Below are 17,011 nucleotides of genomic sequence, written 5' to 3' on the forward strand. Positions count from 1 at the left end.
GACAAGGCAGTACCATCAGCTTTCTGTCTCCCTGCAGGGATCAAGACTGGTCTTTGCAGAAGCCGAAGGAGAGGCAGCAGGAGGAGTTTTCACTCTCTCCCGTAAGGATGGTGACCGAGAGGCCCCTGGTTATGAGTGCCAGTGTTAAGGGCTAGTTCATGAACAGCTGTTCTTTCACACCGCAAAGAGGCTTTTGATCGTGATGTTTATTCTTGTTGCTGCCCTAATAGGAGAACAAGCAAACTTCTCGCAGAGCGGGGTTGGCCCCAGGGACTATTCCAGGAGGAGCTGACAAAGAACTGCAGCAAGGAGAGAGAGGCTAGCTCAGTTCTGCATTAGGGTTGGAATCTCAGGGCTCGAGGGGAGGGCTCTGGCCTCCTGCTACTCAAAGTGCGGCCTGAGGACCAGTGGCATGAAGTCACTTGTTAGAAACGTTGAATCTCAAGCTTCACTCTGAGGAGGGTGGGTGGAAGAACAGATCTTTTTCCCATATTTCCCAAGGTGCTGACATTACTGGCAACATCTGCTTTTTATCAAGATCCCCAAATGATCTGCAAGCACTTTTCAGGTTTGAAAAGCACTAGCTTAGTCCAGTGGTTCTGGAGTCCCCTAAAAATACCCTCGCTAGGTGGTCATCTTAGTAAGTCCAGGGACAGATAGCCAAGGTCAGTCAGCAGATGGGAATGATCCTTTTACTTTTCTTTTCAGATTAGGCTGGTTAGGTGGGTAAGTGGATTATAAGTGAATAAATGACTATACTCTAATTTGCAAGGGCAGGTCAGCTGTTAAGAGTTACCCTTTAAAACAGCTAACCTGTACAGCAAACATTGCTTAAAAGGTTTGAAGGAAGCAAGAAAGGGACATTGGTATGTGATTCTGTGCCCACTTAGCTAATTCTGCAGTGTATCCAGCATTAGGAGAATGCAGCATTGTGTGTACTATTGCTGCAAATTAGTTGTTGTCAATGATTCTGTGTACTGTTTACATGGCCACACGTTTCTATTCATTCTAAGACGAACAACCCGATGCAAGCAGTGTTCCCAGACTTTGGTGTGTATCAGATTCACCACAAAAGCTTGTTAAAACAGGTTGCTAAGAAGCCCTAACACTTAAGTTTTTGGTTTAGTTTATGGAGTGGGAACTGATCCTTTGCATGTCTAATGATTCCCAGGTGATGTTAATGCTGGGTTGTAGAAAAAGTAGCCTCAGGTGCATTTTTAGCACCATAGGAAATATCTAGGCCCTTATTATTTGATGCTGAGTTCTGACAAGATAGCACCTAGGGCCAACTTCCAGCAGTCAATCCAAGGTCGCAGGAGGCAGGCTACATGGGACAATTTAAATATGGAAGTCATCTGACAACATTCTCTGAGACCATTGATTTCAAACTTCTGCTTTCCACACCTACATCTGAGTTGCTAAAACAATGTAATTCGCTTCATTTTCCATTCTTCTCTCTTAGTTCCTACCCACCACTGATGGCAAATAGAATCCTGGCCGTTTGATGTTGAAATCATAAGTGCCTACTGGTGGACAGGTGGCTCCACTGGCCCATGTTGCTGAGATATTCTGAGCGCAGGGCCAGCTCTGAGCTGTGTGACAACCATCTGGCCATTATGGTCCCGTGTGTAGGTTTGAGTTCAACCCACATTTGCGTCCTCAGCACCTACAGGCTCACGTCCACGACTTCAGTAGAAGTAAGGAGTAGTTACCGTGTGAAAAGACCTGGGGTCCTTTAACTCGCGGCATTGCCTCAGCCCTCAGTGTGCTGTGATGTCTTTGGCACGAGCAGCTCAGGGCCTGAGCCTCTCTGATCGGGGCTCCTCCTGGCTAGTGTCCCCCCTGTGGCAGTGGCTCAGATTTGAGCTGTCTGCTCCGACCGTCCCGGTGTTGCCCATCTGAAGACTGCTTGCAGATGGCTCCATAGCGCCAGCTTCCTGCCAGGGAAAAACCAAGACGGCACTTCACCCCGTAATGGAGTGGCGACAGGACTGACCTCACGGAGCACCGTGCCTGTCTGACTCCATTCCTCCTTAGTAAAAACAGAGACTTTGGAGTATTCTTTTTTTTAATAAAAAATTTATTGAGATGATGCAATTATAGGCTTTTCTTTAAAAATTATTTGCAACTCACTGGCCCTGAGAAAAGGCATTTTTTTTCTTTTTGTTACATTCATTTGATTCAGTCCCTTATAAACCCCACACCTCATAAACAACGAGAGATTAGAAATTAAAAAAAGAGAGAGAGAGAGAACAAAGAAATTCTAGATTCGTTCTGGCTTGCAGGTGGTTGCAGTCACAAAGAGAAATCTTCAAGAATGTTCCCTTGGCATGTGTGAAAAGTCCGGGAGTCTGCAGTTGTTTAGTGTTGATGCCGGCGGGGCCCAGAGTATCAAGTTCGTCTTCTGCGGTTTCAGACGGGCAGGGATCGCCGTGTCCCCTCCCGCCCCCTGCCCTGGCTTCCTCGTGTCACTCCCTCCATTCCAGGTTTCTGTCCAGAGGAGAAGCAGGCTGAGTGGGAGAAAACTAACTAGCACCGAATGCTTGGGCAAAGAAAACTGCCCTTTGTTCTCTGTGTATTTTCCCAGGCCTTTTATCTTCCACTTCCTGGGTGAGAATGGGTCAGATGGGGGTGCGATCAGGCCGGATCCCAAACCTAGCTCTGTCCCCAGCACGCTGTCTGCTCTGAGGGCGAGTCCTGTCACCTCCCTGGTACTCAGGTTTCCCTTCTGCAAAAGGGAGTTAATATTTCAAAAATGTATTTGGAGTTGGAGCCTAGGTAGGGAAAGGTGGAATTGGTGGTTACTTAGTCATTCAGGTATAGCCTTGAAGTTTCAGCTAAATCTATATTCTCAGTGTAAAAAGACAATGAATCAGAGGCTTCCAAACATACTGTTGGAAGGAGCAAATCCTTCAGTCCATGATTCCTCTTTTCCTGTGAGGACCACACCCCGCTCCTGCTGCCCCCTCCCCCGCCCGAAGATCTGGAACACAGGTGAGGCTGCCTTAGGCCAGACCAAGCTGCCTTGGGATAAAAAGACCTTAGAGATTGTGTTCCTCCCACACAGCCCATCCAGGCAACAGCCACTGCTGTCTGCCGATGGACAGGAGGCCACCTGGCTAGCTCAAGGTGCAGGGCGAAGACGCTAGAGAATTTCAAGATACAGTGCCAGTGTCTGCTCCGGACACAGCCAGGCACAGCACTCCTCCCCACCACGTTCTGCACTTTCCTTTCCCAATTTCTGATCTTGTAAGCCGAGATACGCACGATGGCAGCAGGGGAAGACCAACTATTTAGGTCGTGGATGTGCTTTTAACTGGGACCCAGCTGAAACTCTCCTCACCCCTAGGACGCAGTGCTGGAGTGAGGACTGCCATGCGGGATAGCCTCCGCACGTAGAACGCCAGCCCTCGGAGGGCAGGATTGTGCCCGATTCATGGTTGAATTCCTCAGTGTCTAACAGGTGCCTTTCAAGGTCCACTAAATTCAATCTGAAATCTTTGGGGTCCGCAATGGGTGACTCCTGTGTGCCTGGTGTCAGCACTGCCCAGGTGTTCTCTCAGAGAACAAAGGGGAAGGTCTTTTGCTGGTAAGGGAATCAATCAATTAATAGAAAATCATTATTGGTAATACCTGGATGGGAAATCAGCCCTATACTAGAGTTAGCACCTTCTATTTCTTCTTTAAGTGGCTAAAGGTGTCATCCTAAGTCTTACATATTCTTATAGAATATTGCTTTACATACAGAAATCCTTGGGGCAAAAGGGGGTTTTCCTCCATGATGCAACCTTCAGATTCTCGGGATGGAAAGAGCCGGAGTCCTCACGCCTGGGCGAAGGGAACAGAATGAGATGTCCTACTCTTGGGGAAGAGCATCGTGCCCTGGGGACTGATTTCACAGTCACGCCAAGGGCCCCAGTAAAAGCCACCCTTTCTCTCCAGCCCTTCAAGTCAATGGCTTTCACAACACACCAGGTATCTGGCTTCATCTCTCCCTTTGAGACACAACATCAGTCATCTTAGAGGCTGGAAGGTGGGTCAAGGTGTGCTGCTGAACACTCCTGAAAGACATCTGTGGCATGCTGAGACGCAGCTGCATTTCATCACCATCCAGCCGGTTCAGACCAAGCCCTTCATAAAGGGAGGCTGGGGCCTCACACAGAGGGTCCCTGGCCTCACTGCAGGGCCGATATTCTGGAAGTGGGAGTGGGGGCACCGTGTGATGGTGGGAGCGAGCTGGCCACCTCCATGTGTCTATGTGTGGTCTGATATGGGGCGGGAACAGAGCTGGACTGAAGGGCCCTGATCAGCTCCTTAATTCCAGTGTCTTTAAACCCCAGTCCTTCTAGTTGTGTCTTGGCTGGTGTCCTTGTCATTGGGCCGGCGGAGAGTCAGGCTGGGGGTGCCTGATTCCACTCTGACATGACTGAAGAAAAGCCTGGGGCCTGGCAGCTTCTCCTGGGACCCGCTGCTGCCCTGGGGGAGTTGTGAGATGCTCACCGACTGAGCTGAGTGGAGGAAACATGGAGGGAGTACTTTGTAAGGCAGATCTAATCTTTTGAATTAAAAAGACACCATACTCCTAATATTGGATTCTGAACTTGTATTGGAAGAGTCAATTTAGATGGCTAGAAAAGGAAAGCAAATCTAAACAGCTCTCTAAAAATGTTACCATCCAAAGTACTAAGGGATGGTGCTTATCTCACTTTCCAAGATACTACTGACCTTATTTTGAGGTGAAAAAGAGCCACGAATGGGTCCATTCTGAAACAGCAATGCAAAGAGGAAAGAAGGAAATGGAAATGTATCAATGTATTGCAGCTGAGGAATTTCCTTTCTGCCCACACTGGGTCAACACCGGACAACTAAGACTGCACACTCCAGGGTCCTCCCCATGCAGATAAAGAAACTTCTAAATAGCCTAGGAATTGAAAAAATACTTAAGCAAGGGCGTGGAACTGACCGCATGACGACCTTTGAGATGGAGAAGAAAAGTCAAGACCCTTCCTGCCTCACTAGCCTCTGTAACCTGCAGACTTGTTACTCAGTTTCTGGACCATCGGGACTGTGTGGTCTTTTCGGATTTTCTACTCTGTAGCACTTGCAAGCTGATCCCAAGGTGACAGGGCCTTCCACGTAACTTGGACAGCCTGCTATCCTGATTGACGCTCTGTGGAACCACAGAGCTGCGTGCCTGTCACAGCCATGTCCAGGTGGTCTGCTGGACTAACACTCATCTCCCTGCAGGACAGCAGCATCTCTGAAGTTTCGGGCCTCCCTCGGACGGGTGGCCACGTGCCGGGATGTGCGTTTGATTTAGCGGTGCCAGCCCCAAAGCACCCAGGCCACCGATTCTGTTTAGGTGCCCATTGCTCCCCAGACTCTCCAAGAGGCTGAACTCTTGGGAGCGCGATGCAGGGAAGGAAAGAGAGCAGGAGAGAGAAAAAGAGAGCTCTCCTTTTCACTTTATCTATTTTAAAAGCATCCTTTTCTCCCTTATTTTTCCCTCTAGCCAAGATCTCACAGCAACAACAGACCCGATGCACGTGCCAGAAGAGAGAGGAACCTAAACCTTTTTGCAAGTATTCTCTTTCCTGACCAACTGGGTTTGCCACACTTTGTGAGATTTGCACAAAAAAAGATATATATAACAGATATATATATTTCCATAGGAAAACAACCTCAGATGTCTTCCCCTAGATGAATGATGAAAAGTCAAACTGCATGGTCTTAAAAAAACAAAAACAAAAACACCATGAAACTAACAGGAGGCGGAACAGTGAGGGTGAGGAATTACAGATAGATTCCGAATGAGCAAGGAACGTGAAACGTGAGTCCCAGACTCGTGCCCTTGGCCAGAGTTCCAGCCCCGCCTTTGCTGGGTGGTTTGTCTAAGGTGCTCGGGGGTCCTTCCTGGTATGCAGGAGAAGTGTCACTCCCGTTCCTGGGTCTCTTCCTTTTGTACTCTCCTTAGCCCGCCTGCTCCATCCCGTCTCCAGCAGTCCCGGTGGGCAGGGCTTCCCTCGGCTGTGGCCCGCTGAGATGGGGGGTTGGCGCCTTCAGCATTCATCTTCTTGGTATATTTGTTCATCCAGCTCCTGGGACTCAAGGTGCTCCAGACGGTCTGTTCGGCCACTCATGATTTCATCTGGGGTTTTCATAAACCTTTGGGAGGAGAAATGGAGGAGTAAAGTGATCAGATTTTCCTAAACTTATCTTCACCCTGAACTTGAAACGAAAAAGAAAGGCCCCATCACCTCATAGAGCTGGAGAGCTACTGAGCCTAGCTATGACCACTAACTTAGTGCCAAATAGGAAAAGGCGTCCCCTCTGCTGACTGCCTGAAAAATGGTGAAATAACTACAGCAAAGGGCTAGGATGATTGCACGGCAGTGAGCGCCCGCTGGAGCTGTGGAGTGGATTCCCGCGCGACCATGCGAGCGAACCCTGGTGCAGCTCACTTATCTGCCGTTCTTATTTTTAGAGAGTTACATTTACAAGGACCCATGAGAGCTGCAGATCCATTTCCATCCCGGACTCTGAGTCCAGGGAATGGTATTCAACACTTGAATTTAACTTAATGGATACAATTAAGCACCAAGTGGAAAATTTTGGTAATTGGGCCAGTGAGTAGTGGTGCTTTTGGAAGTCAGAAAACAAAACAAAAAAAAAACCTTTTTCAGTATTAACCCGGATGCTCCTAAGTGTTAGCAATGACTCTCCGGTCTATCTTCCTTTGCAGCGGGGCGCACACGGCAAGCCTTATCTTCTTGCTCACTGAGCTCGCTTGGGAACAACTCCGGTGACATGGTTCAACCGTGATTTCCATGGTTCAGGAAGGCAGCCCAGACGCGAACATGCCGCCCTTGCTGTGAAGCAGTGTGCCACAGCCCCGCGCTGTGCGGGCAGGTCGTTTCCATCCACACACTCTGCCCTTCACCAGGTGAGCTCTCTCAACACCTGTTGTACGCTTTCCCTCATCCCTCCATCTTCAAAAGCCTATGATGACCACTTATCAAGTCAAAGATACTCTCTCTGGCCTGCCCACTGAGTCCTTTGTCATCTCACCCTGGAAACTCTTGATTTCCACTATTTACTAGCACAGACCCTCCAGCCCAGCCTGGCCAGTCTTTTTCCTTATATAGTCACGGCTCATGCCATTCTCCAAACCTCTAGCTCGGCCCATATTCAGAACCCTCTTTACTCTCCCTTTATCTGAGCCCTGTTCATTCCTTCAGCTCCGCTTCATCATGAAAGAGCTGCTGATGGGCACCAATTCTACACCCAAACCTTCCTTCCCTCAACCCCTGTCCACCTTGTAGAGCAGCCACAATTTAACACTTCACTTGATTACACCCTGGGTTTTATACCAAGAAGCCTTCCCTTTGTGGCAAGTCTGGCTTGCAACACCCATTTTCTCAAAAATGACTAGTCTCTCTCACTAATAGCACCATTCTTTCCTTTTCATCTTGTTGAAAAGCACTCCTGGAAACCTATGGACCTCCCACCTTCCACAGCTTTTCTTCTCTGCCCATACTACTGAACTTCTCAAGCAGCATGATGTGTAGCGCCTGGTCTGTCTTCTACATTTTCTGCCCTCGCTAAAGCTTCTCCCTGAACATCTGAAGTCACTAATGATTTCCTCAAGGCCAAGTCCACGGATGTGCTGTATTTGGCCCTTTCAACCAACCCTTCGTCTCTTGACTGTTTTTCCACATTAAGCTTCTGGTATTCCATGCTACGAGTGTCAAAAAATATTTATTGAAAGCCTCTATAAGTTATAAAACAGAATTATACAACATATTATCCTTTACCTTCTAGGAGTGTATGATCTAGTTGTGGGGAGAAGGACTTCACTACTAAAAATGTGAATCATGATGTGGTTTAGGGCCAAGTGAACCCAAGATGATAGAAGAAGATGTCTCTGTGTGTGAGCAGTTGGAGAAGGCCTCATAAAAGCAGTGGTCTTGAGATGGACCTACGGAGTGTATATGTTAAAAAAGCCAGCATTAAAGGCTGTATGTTTCTGGCACAGGGAATCGTATTTGTGTTGTGGGGCAGCTGGCGGTGTGTACTATGAATTTGGGAGGCAGGAGAGTGGACCAGAGGTAGAAAGAGAATGTTGAATTAATCTGCATGTGAATACAAAGTCTAGATATCAGTAGCCACTGTTTGGGAAGCAATAATAATGCTTTTGCCTTTCTTTAATCTTCCAAACCTCAAGGAAGTGCTTGTCATTGGTAGACTCCAGCCTGGAACCTGGCAGTAAGAAACCTTGGGACATGCCGTTCCCAGGTTTCTAGTTCCTGCAACAAAGCATGGAGCCATGGCCAACTCAGCACAGTGACTGATTTGGATATGGGAAGAGTCAAAGACAACTGTGGTGCCAAGTTTGGTTGCTTAAAACAATGATGATGCCACTGGCAAGAAACAAGAATTCTGGGGGATGGATATTTCTAGTATGTGAATGAAGGTCTGTCTGGAATGTTTCATGTCTGAGACACTGATGTAACATTTAAAAAGACATGTCCTATAAGAAGCTCTTGGAAATTCAGATTTGAAATTTTAAGGAGATTTTAGAGGTGGATACTGATTAACTGTGTAATGGGATCAATTTATTCAGAGAAAACGGATAGAGCAGGAAGAATACAGCCAAGAACTAGGCTTGGAGAGAGGCATGAAGGGAAGGCATCGCAGAGCCAGAAGGAAGGTTCTTCTCTACTACACGCCTTTCTGTTTCCATCTCTGAAACAGCCTTTCCATTTGATTGCAAGATCTCCAATTATTTTGACTTCCCCTTCCCAATGCCAAAGCCCAGTTTCTTTGTTCTGTCCGGGGAGCTCATCTGCTCACAGATGGGGTCCTTTTCTACCTGTACGTAAATAATTCCAAATCCACTCCTCTAGCCCCATCTATGAATCTTGTCTGTCCCACCCACTGAAACCCATGACCTCAGGTTGTTTGCTGACCCCATTTTCTCCAGATTTCCACTTGGTCTCAACCACATCGGTTACCACCCACGAACACCAATGTACTGCTTCTCCCGACTTGGCCCTTCAGATCCCTTCTTCCTCTTCTAATTCTTTCTCCTTTCTGACATTGTACTTGGAATCACAGTCTATGTGGTAGTTTGAAATGGCTGGAACTCAGCTGTGAGGAGTTCTGGGAAGAGCAATGTCTGGTACAACAGCATTCAGGCTTTTCTAACTTCTGATTACAATGCATTGGAGCAAACACATTTTACAACACGGCTACACACACACACACACACACACACACACACATTTTCACGAATCAACGGTCCCTCTTAATTTCATGGGATGCAGTCTGATATTTTCAATTCTATCCTATTACAATTAATTCCGTTCTCTTTCATTAAAAAAAAAAACAGTTGTAACTGACTCATTAAATCTATTTCATGATTCACTCACAGGTCACGACTGCAGCCTGACAAACAGCTTACAGCGCTGGTGCCCTGCAAGTGCGGGTCTGATTCCTTGCTCTGCCACTGACAATGTCACTCTGGTCGCTCCTTTGAACTAGTGGCTGTTAATGCCAGATAAATACAATTTGATCATCGCATTACTTTAAAGGTGAGTCAGACTGTGTTTACTTAGTTTTGGTTTTACCATAGGGCAGACATAAGTAGAAAAAAACCATTTTTTTAAAACAAATTCTAACAGACCAGAACCTGGTATCCGACTTGTAGCCACGATGGCTTTGAGAACCAGATAGGCAGGTAGAGATCTTAACAATCTCCCTCCTCCCACTTGTTTAAAGAAAACAATATCCTCCCCAAAGAAGGAAAGGAGAAAAAGGAAGTGCTACCTGAACAAAAGCCTTTGTCCCGGCTCCTTCCTGATAATGTTTAGTTTGTAGTAGTGGCGCAGGGCTCTGGACATTTTCTCATAGGTCATGTTTGTTCTGTTCTGTTTGTTCAAAGGAGGAAGAGAGAAAAAAAGCACAAAGACACAATGAAATGAACCTCAGAAAAGGTGCTGGGGGAGCTGTTAAAATAAAAGCTCGTCAGCTGCCCCCGTGGCCCTGCTCGTTTGGAAAGCTACCTGCTAATCTGCTGCCTTCCAGGCCCATGAGTTCCCACCCCTTTGCCTACCCCACACAGGTAGCTGCTAAGATTTCTCCTAGTGAACCACCATCTGTCAGTAGTCCTGGAGCTCTAGCTAATAAGGCACATCCCACAGTAACCTCCCTCATTTCCTTTCCCAAGCCTGGCTCTGCTGTGCCCAGGGAATTTCCTGCAGGCTCCCCCTATCTGTGGGTCATCCTTCACCTTCTGACCCGCTGAGCATTTCTTTTTTGTTGCAGTGACCTTCCTCAAACTGTGTTTTTGGTTTGTCATCTTAACTAAGAGTTTTTTTTGTTATTGCTTAAATCCCTGTTGTGGAAGCAAGAATACAGTGGTTCTGAGCCCTGGGGCTATGGCACAATGTAGGCGTTGCCCAGGGAGTTTTCTCAGCGGCTCACACGGAAGTGCCTGGCAGTGGGCCTGGCCACACTTGGTCATGGCCTGCGTTAGGTCCTCCAAGGCAGCAGCCAGGGCACGGCTCAGTCGCTGTGGCCCCCATGTCCCCTCTCCTTTGGCTGGCCTGGTGTTGTGCCACCACCGTACCTTACTGGCTTTGCACCACATCCTCCAGTCTGTGGTCGGGTGTGGATCTTGGTTACTGTTTTTTTTTTTTTTTTAAGTAGGAATACAGACTTATTTATTCAGATTTTTTTTGGGGTAGAGCCCTTGGCTCTATTTATTTTGTTTTGTTGTGGAAGAACACTTAACACGAGATCCACCCTCTTAACAAATTTTTAGTGCACCATACACTAGTGTTCACTATAGGTACAATGTGGTAGAGCAGCTCTCAGAACTTACTCATTTTGCTTAAAGGGAACTTCACGGCCATTGATTAGTAACTCCTCATTTCCCCCTTCCCCCAACCCCTGGCAATGCCATTCCACCCTCTGATTCAGTGAATTGGTTTATTTTAGATACTTCTTGTAAGTGGAATCAGGCACTATTTGTTTTTCTGTTACTTGCTTATTACACTTAGCATACTGTCCTCAAGACTCACCCAGGTGGTTGCATACTGAAGATGTTCCTTCCTTTTTAAGGCTGAATAATATTCTATTGCATGAATAGGCCTCAGCTGCTGTATTCATTCATTCATGGATGCACATTTCTGGTTGTTTTACCCACTTTTTTTACATCTACACACTTGAACAGTTTCCCTAACTCTAACAGACTTTATCTTTTACATTCCATTCCTCTTCTCAGTGTGGAAAATTATGGGGCAATCCTACTTCTTGCACTGTCTGCTTTCAAAGGGGGATGTTTTAAAGCTGTGGTGTAAGTATTTTCCATGTAGAAATGGGCTTTCGGGAACATGGGAGTTTCTAATTGAGCAGACAGAAGCCACACTTCCCAAAGCTCCTCATGAGTCAGGGAGCCCCACAGCGCTTCGCTGTTAACTGTTCTTAATGACGGCTGGGTAATAGGGCCAGGTCAAGGTCAAGGGCATGGGAGTGAGGGTTTTTCAGACCCTCAGCCCTAACAGACCAGGCAGGATATGCTGAGTTAACTGGCACTTAGCCTAAGTAACAAACGGAAAGGGGCATCTTTAATTATCTCCTTCCCTTTGCAACTGTCTAATTGTTTGCCTTGTTTGCCCAGTAAGGAAGAAACTAAATAATTACGGGCAGGCTTAGGAAGCAGAAGACAGACAATTATCCTCCAACCCGGGGATAAAGGCTTTATTTTGGCACTAGTTTACAGAACAAGTATCTGATGCCCTTTTTACCTTATGGTTTCCCCACAGTCGAGCCAGTCCATTGGGATCCACTATCCGGAATATTTTGGATTCTTTGTCCTCCCATCGGATGAAGTTTTCGTACCGGCTGTCAGAAAGCAACTGATAGACGTAATCCCAAAGCAGTCTACAGTCTACAGAGGAAAAGGGCAAGAAAACACTGTTGAAAATGTTTCTTGTTGAGGCTAAGGACAAGAATCAGAAAACAGTCAAGTAAGGAACTGCTTTCGCCTAGTTTGGATGGACCGCCTTACTTCCTGGCCTGACAGGGAGGAGATCTCTGCCCAGAGAGGCACGTGGGATCATGCTGGGGAGGGCGGCCTTTGTCCCATGCAGGCCTCAGAGACCACCCGAGCCAAGGGCCTCCCTCCACAGATAGGATCACAGTTACCTGGAGAGAGGAAGCGACTTGTCCATGGTCATGACCAATGACTTGAATTTGAGCAGAGCCACAGAAGGGGGAAGGGGGGGAGGGAGGGAGGGAAGGGGGTGGGGGGAGAGAGAGAGAGAGAGAGAGAGAGAGAGAGAGAGAGAGAGAGAGAGAGAGAGAGAGAGAGAGAGAACCAGCTTTAACTGCAAATGTGTTGGCTATGAAAGTGGGCTGGCAGGGTGACAGGGAAGAGAGTCCCCGAGTTCCAGAGAGCACGGGTGGTATAAGCTGGTACAAGCAGTGGCGCTAAGATTATGTCGGTGTTAGAGGGAGATACTGACGGATAAAGATGAGAAGACTGGGGTCGGCTAAAAAATGGCAGAAAAAGAAGCGTGATGCGTGAAAAGCTGTGGGAAAAGAACTATGTGACTTGGTGACTGTGACCACGGGAACTGTGGCTGGCATTTTTTTTTTTAAAGAATACGGCTATTCTCACTACAGCATACTTTGGAGGTCTTTAAAAACTGTTTTATTATAACGAAAGCAGGGTGGAAAAAAATGCAGTGCAAAATATCCCCTTTCTCCACTTGTATGGTAACAACTGATGCTCCAACATTAGGTTAGGCAACGAATACTTATTAAATGAGTTAGTACAGGCCAGGCCCAGCGCCAGGCCTTGTCTTTTAGCTGTGGGTTGGCGAAGGGACATACTGCATGCCATTCCCTTGTCCTAGGGCTTTCTGAGTTTGTGCTATACTGGTATGTGGTTTACCCTCTAGCAGAGCCTTGGCAGGTGGGTGGGGACAGGTGGGCACTTTCTAGGTCTAGTTGATGTTAGACTGGCCTCCAGGTGAGGAAAAAGAGGCCCAATTTCCAGGTGTGTTCACTGATGATTCTGGGGACTTTGCTAGGCACTAGCCAGAATGACTGGCACTAAATAATTAATTACAGGATGCCTCGTCTATGCTCAGAACTTTAATTATTTCTAACCCTCTCATTGCCCCCTCACCCCACCCCCACACCTGCCCCAAGGTCCCAGGATTTGAACTCCGGGGCTCCTGCACTACAGTGTGCTGACTTCCTCTGTTGGGTGAGGCCTGGGAGACCTGGGAGGGAGTGTCTGGGTTAGACTCGGAGTGTCTTTGAGCCAGCACATTCACCTCCAGGAGAAGTAACACACCCTTCTCTGCTCTATTTTAACAAGAGGAATTGAGTCAGTTCACCTTGGGCAAGTTTCTTCACTCTCCCCAGGTTCTGTTTCCTCGTTTATGAGGAGGGACTAACAACACTGACTTTACAGGATTACTGGATGAGTGATAATGTGAGTGAGGGCAAAGCAAGGAAAATAACGATGGGATTTTCGGTGCTATCTGCAGGCACTGTGCTGTGTATTCTGTAGGCATGGCTGCACGTGGCCATCCCGGCACCTGATGAGGCCGCTGCTGTTGCTATTGCTATTTTACGGACAAGGAAGCTGGGGCTCTGAGGGTTTCCTAATGGGCTCAATAGGCACAGCTCGTGAGGGACGCACACAGAGCTCCAGGCTCGACGTGTCTCTGGGGCTGCAGGTGCTATGCCCCACTTCCCAGTGAGATTTCTGTCCTCAGAGACGCTGGGACGCAGGTATACAGTTGTCAACTTGTAGGACTCTTCCAGAGCAAGGTCTAACTCTGTTTAGCGCACCCATTATGAAGTGCAGCCTTTTCTCTGAACAGAAGGAACTGGCATAAAATATGGTATTTTCTGGGAGTCTTAGTCTTTCTAGGAACTACCATGAAACTTAAAGTGACCATGAATCTTCAGTATCTCTTACTGTACCCTCCCCCTGGCACCCCCCCTGATTACTTGCATCTAAAAATTAATGTGATGTATGATTGACTGTGTTTCAGAAACGGCCAAGTGATGTTAAGACACTAACACGGCTGCTGGAGTCCGAATCCCATTCTAACAGAAGATGACTGGCCACTTCTATCACCACCCCTACCTACCACTGTGTTCCTGCTGCCAGAGGCTGGGCTGAGGTGGGGGAGGGGCAGGGGGACAAATCTAAGCATCATCAAGAGCCTTGAGAAGTTAGGGTCAGGCTACTGCAGACAGAATAATCTAGCTCTAGCAAGAGGTATGCTCCAGTGTCTCGGCAAAGCAGCGACAAGGGCAAAGTGTCGTACCCCCTCTCCCACCCCTGCCACCTCCTCCCCCTTGCAACATTTTTACTAAAAATGGAAAACAGAGGACTGAGCTGTGGTTTGATCGTCCAGGTTTGGTCCTGCCATCCAATGGCAGATACATTTTGGTTTCCTACCACCTCTTCCAACTGGAAAACGTCTGACAAAACCAAATATTATCTCGTTAAATGCTGGTAAACAGGAGAAACAAGGTGTGTGTGTGGCAGGGTGGAGGGGCGGGTGGGCGTAGTGTATAACTCTGCTGTGTCCTTCAGGGCTACGATCATTTTTACTACAAAGAGGCCTGGTGACACCTTTATGTTCACCTAGATTGGGAACGAGATTCTCGCAGGGGTGTCCAACCCGAGGCTGGCTGCATGCAGCTCCGGATGGCTGGGAATGCAGCCCAACAAAAAATTGTGAGTTTACTTAAAACATTATTTTGTGTGTGTGATTATGTGTCTCAATGTACTTAATGTGTAGCCCAGGACAACTCTTCTTCCAGTGTGGGGCAGAGAGGCCAAAAAGTTGGACACCCCTGCTAGAGTGTTCATATGAATAAAACTTAATAATGGAAAGTGATCTGGCTGTCTTCCGTGGTTTGATAGACACTTTGCCCTTGTGACGGTGAGCGACGCAATGGCAGTCCTCCCCCGGTGGCTGGTTCTCCCCTCATTCCCACACGCACAAGGGCTTCCACTTCATTGTTTCTGTTGCTTCTCTTTTACTGCCTTGGTAGCATCTACTTCTCACAAAACAGTCAAATGTAACCATGTCCTCAAGTGAGGGCTTACCCAGCACGGGGGTGGGGGGGGGCACCATGCTGGTTTCTCATCCAACTGGGGTGTTTCCACGAACCATTTACTACAAAAAGATCTAGAAGGTTATCTGCTCTTTGGTTGGTAATTGAAGGGTGGGCTTACCAGAGAACAGACTTTACCTGTGAGATTCAAAAACATTTGTAGCTTGCCAACTTTTCCCTTTCACAAATGTGAAAATAACCCAAACAGGCTGCCATTTAATCATTTTAAATGGCATTTAATCCAGCAAAGCCAACTTCAGCTGTGTAATAAAAATATGTGGACATTCAAGATGTATTGAATTACTCAGTCACTAATGGAAGCAGCGACAGGACTTCTGTGGCATAAAGCAGTTGTTTTGAGCTCAGAGTAGAAGTGGCTTTTATGACACTATTGATTGTTTTGTTTCTTTAGTTAAAATTTATGCCAGATGATAAAAATAACTGCCTGACCACACAAGTTTTTCTTCTTTTTGTATAATTGAAGTTCAAGCCATAGTTTTTCGTGTTTTTTTTTTGTTTTTTTTTTTAGATTTCAATTAAATAAAAGGCAGATCCTTCTTCCCTAGATGCTTTGGAGACTGCTTTGCAGTTCTGTGGAAACCCCTGTCTGCACAGATACGACGTTTTCTTTCTTTCCAACATTCGGGCATAACAGACATGTAACACTGCAGCACTAGCTCTGAGTGTACAACATCGCATAACGACTGGACATTTTTATCCATAGGGAAATGATCACCGCCATAATTCTAGTTACCGTCTGTCATAAACAAACTCACAATTTTTTCTTCTTGTGACGGGAACTTTTCAGATTTACTCTCTTGGCAACTTTCAAATATGTACTACAATACTACCTACTGACCACAGTCACCACACTGTGCACTGCATCCGCATGACCTATTTATTTCATAACTGGAAGTTTGTACCTTTTGGTCCCCTGCACTCATTTTTGCCCATCTCCAAGCCCCTCCCTTCTATGGAAACCATCATTGTGTTCTTGTAGATACGATGTTCTATGTAATACTATGTAATACTATGAAATGCTATGTAATAAAACTCATCAAACTCTATAAACAAAGGTTCATACCACTATAAAACACCTGAACATGCATGTAAACAATTTTATATCAGAAGGAATTCATTCATTCATTTTAAGGGCATTTCTCCCCAACTGAACGGCCTTCTATGTCAAGGGGTGGATATTTTAAACAAACGTCTGTTATCTGGATTGTCTCCTCCTCGAGAGGAAGTTTATGAAAGGCTTCAGCCCAAGTACAATGTCATCATGAAGAGTCATTTTCCAACTGCAGAGAGAGAGAGAGTGCTCTTCCTGCCGCGTGAGGTGCCCTGGGTGTCTGCAGCTAAAAGACATTGTAAAAAAAATCTCTTCCTGTGGTGAGGAAGAAATATTTTCACTCCCACGTCTGTCTCTTACCAGAAACTCATTGTATAAGTTTATTGAGCAGAGATTGTAAAAAAAAACGGGCAACTCACACATAACCAACATGGGTTCCAATGGAAAAAAAACATGCTAGACAAAGCTGATGTTTATAAAATCTGAGTGGGAAGTCAAGTTATTGACAAAGGGGATGTTTAATGATCGTGGTTAATTTAAATTTTGGTAAAGCTTCTAAGAGAGTAATTTTATGTAGTTTTTATTGCCTAAATGGAATTTTAAATGAAGGCCTAGAAACTCTGGAGACTGGAGTTCTGTGGGTAGAATCTCCAACAAGAACAAGGAGAGGCTGAGTGTCCCTGTTTAATTTCTTGACATTTTTTATGAAAAATACATCAATTTATTTCAGATTTAGCAACACAAAAGGTAAGTAATATGCAAACAACAACAACAACAAAAAAG

The 17,011-nt window shown here is 46.5% G+C and overlaps 1 protein-coding gene across 3 annotated transcripts in view; it reads right to left on the bottom strand.

Annotated features, from left to right (window-relative positions):
• Positions 1 to 2,059: 2,059 nt before the first annotated feature.
• The window catches only part of ETV6 (ETS variant transcription factor 6), a 219,403-nt gene continuing 204,451 nt past the window's right edge, over positions 2,060 to 17,011 (bottom strand). For all 3 annotated transcript variants that reach the window (XM_045829229.1, XM_045829227.1, XM_045829230.1), the window contains exons 6-8: positions 11,811 to 11,953; positions 9,829 to 9,929; positions 2,060 to 6,165 (exon numbers count right to left, since the gene is read on the bottom strand). In XM_045829229.1, the coding sequence (XP_045685185.1) occupies positions 6,060 to 6,165; positions 9,829 to 9,929; positions 11,811 to 11,953 (350 nt within the window). In that variant the 3' untranslated portion in view covers positions 2,060 to 6,059. The remainder of the gene's footprint in view (positions 6,166 to 9,828; positions 9,930 to 11,810; positions 11,954 to 17,011) is intronic.

Source organism: Phyllostomus hastatus, unplaced genomic scaffold (genome assembly GCF_019186645.2).
Source record: "Phyllostomus hastatus isolate PE091 unplaced genomic scaffold, TTU_PhHast_1.1 phas_scaffold_93, whole genome shotgun sequence".
Lineage (NCBI taxonomy): Eukaryota > Metazoa > Chordata > Mammalia > Chiroptera > Phyllostomidae > Phyllostomus > Phyllostomus hastatus.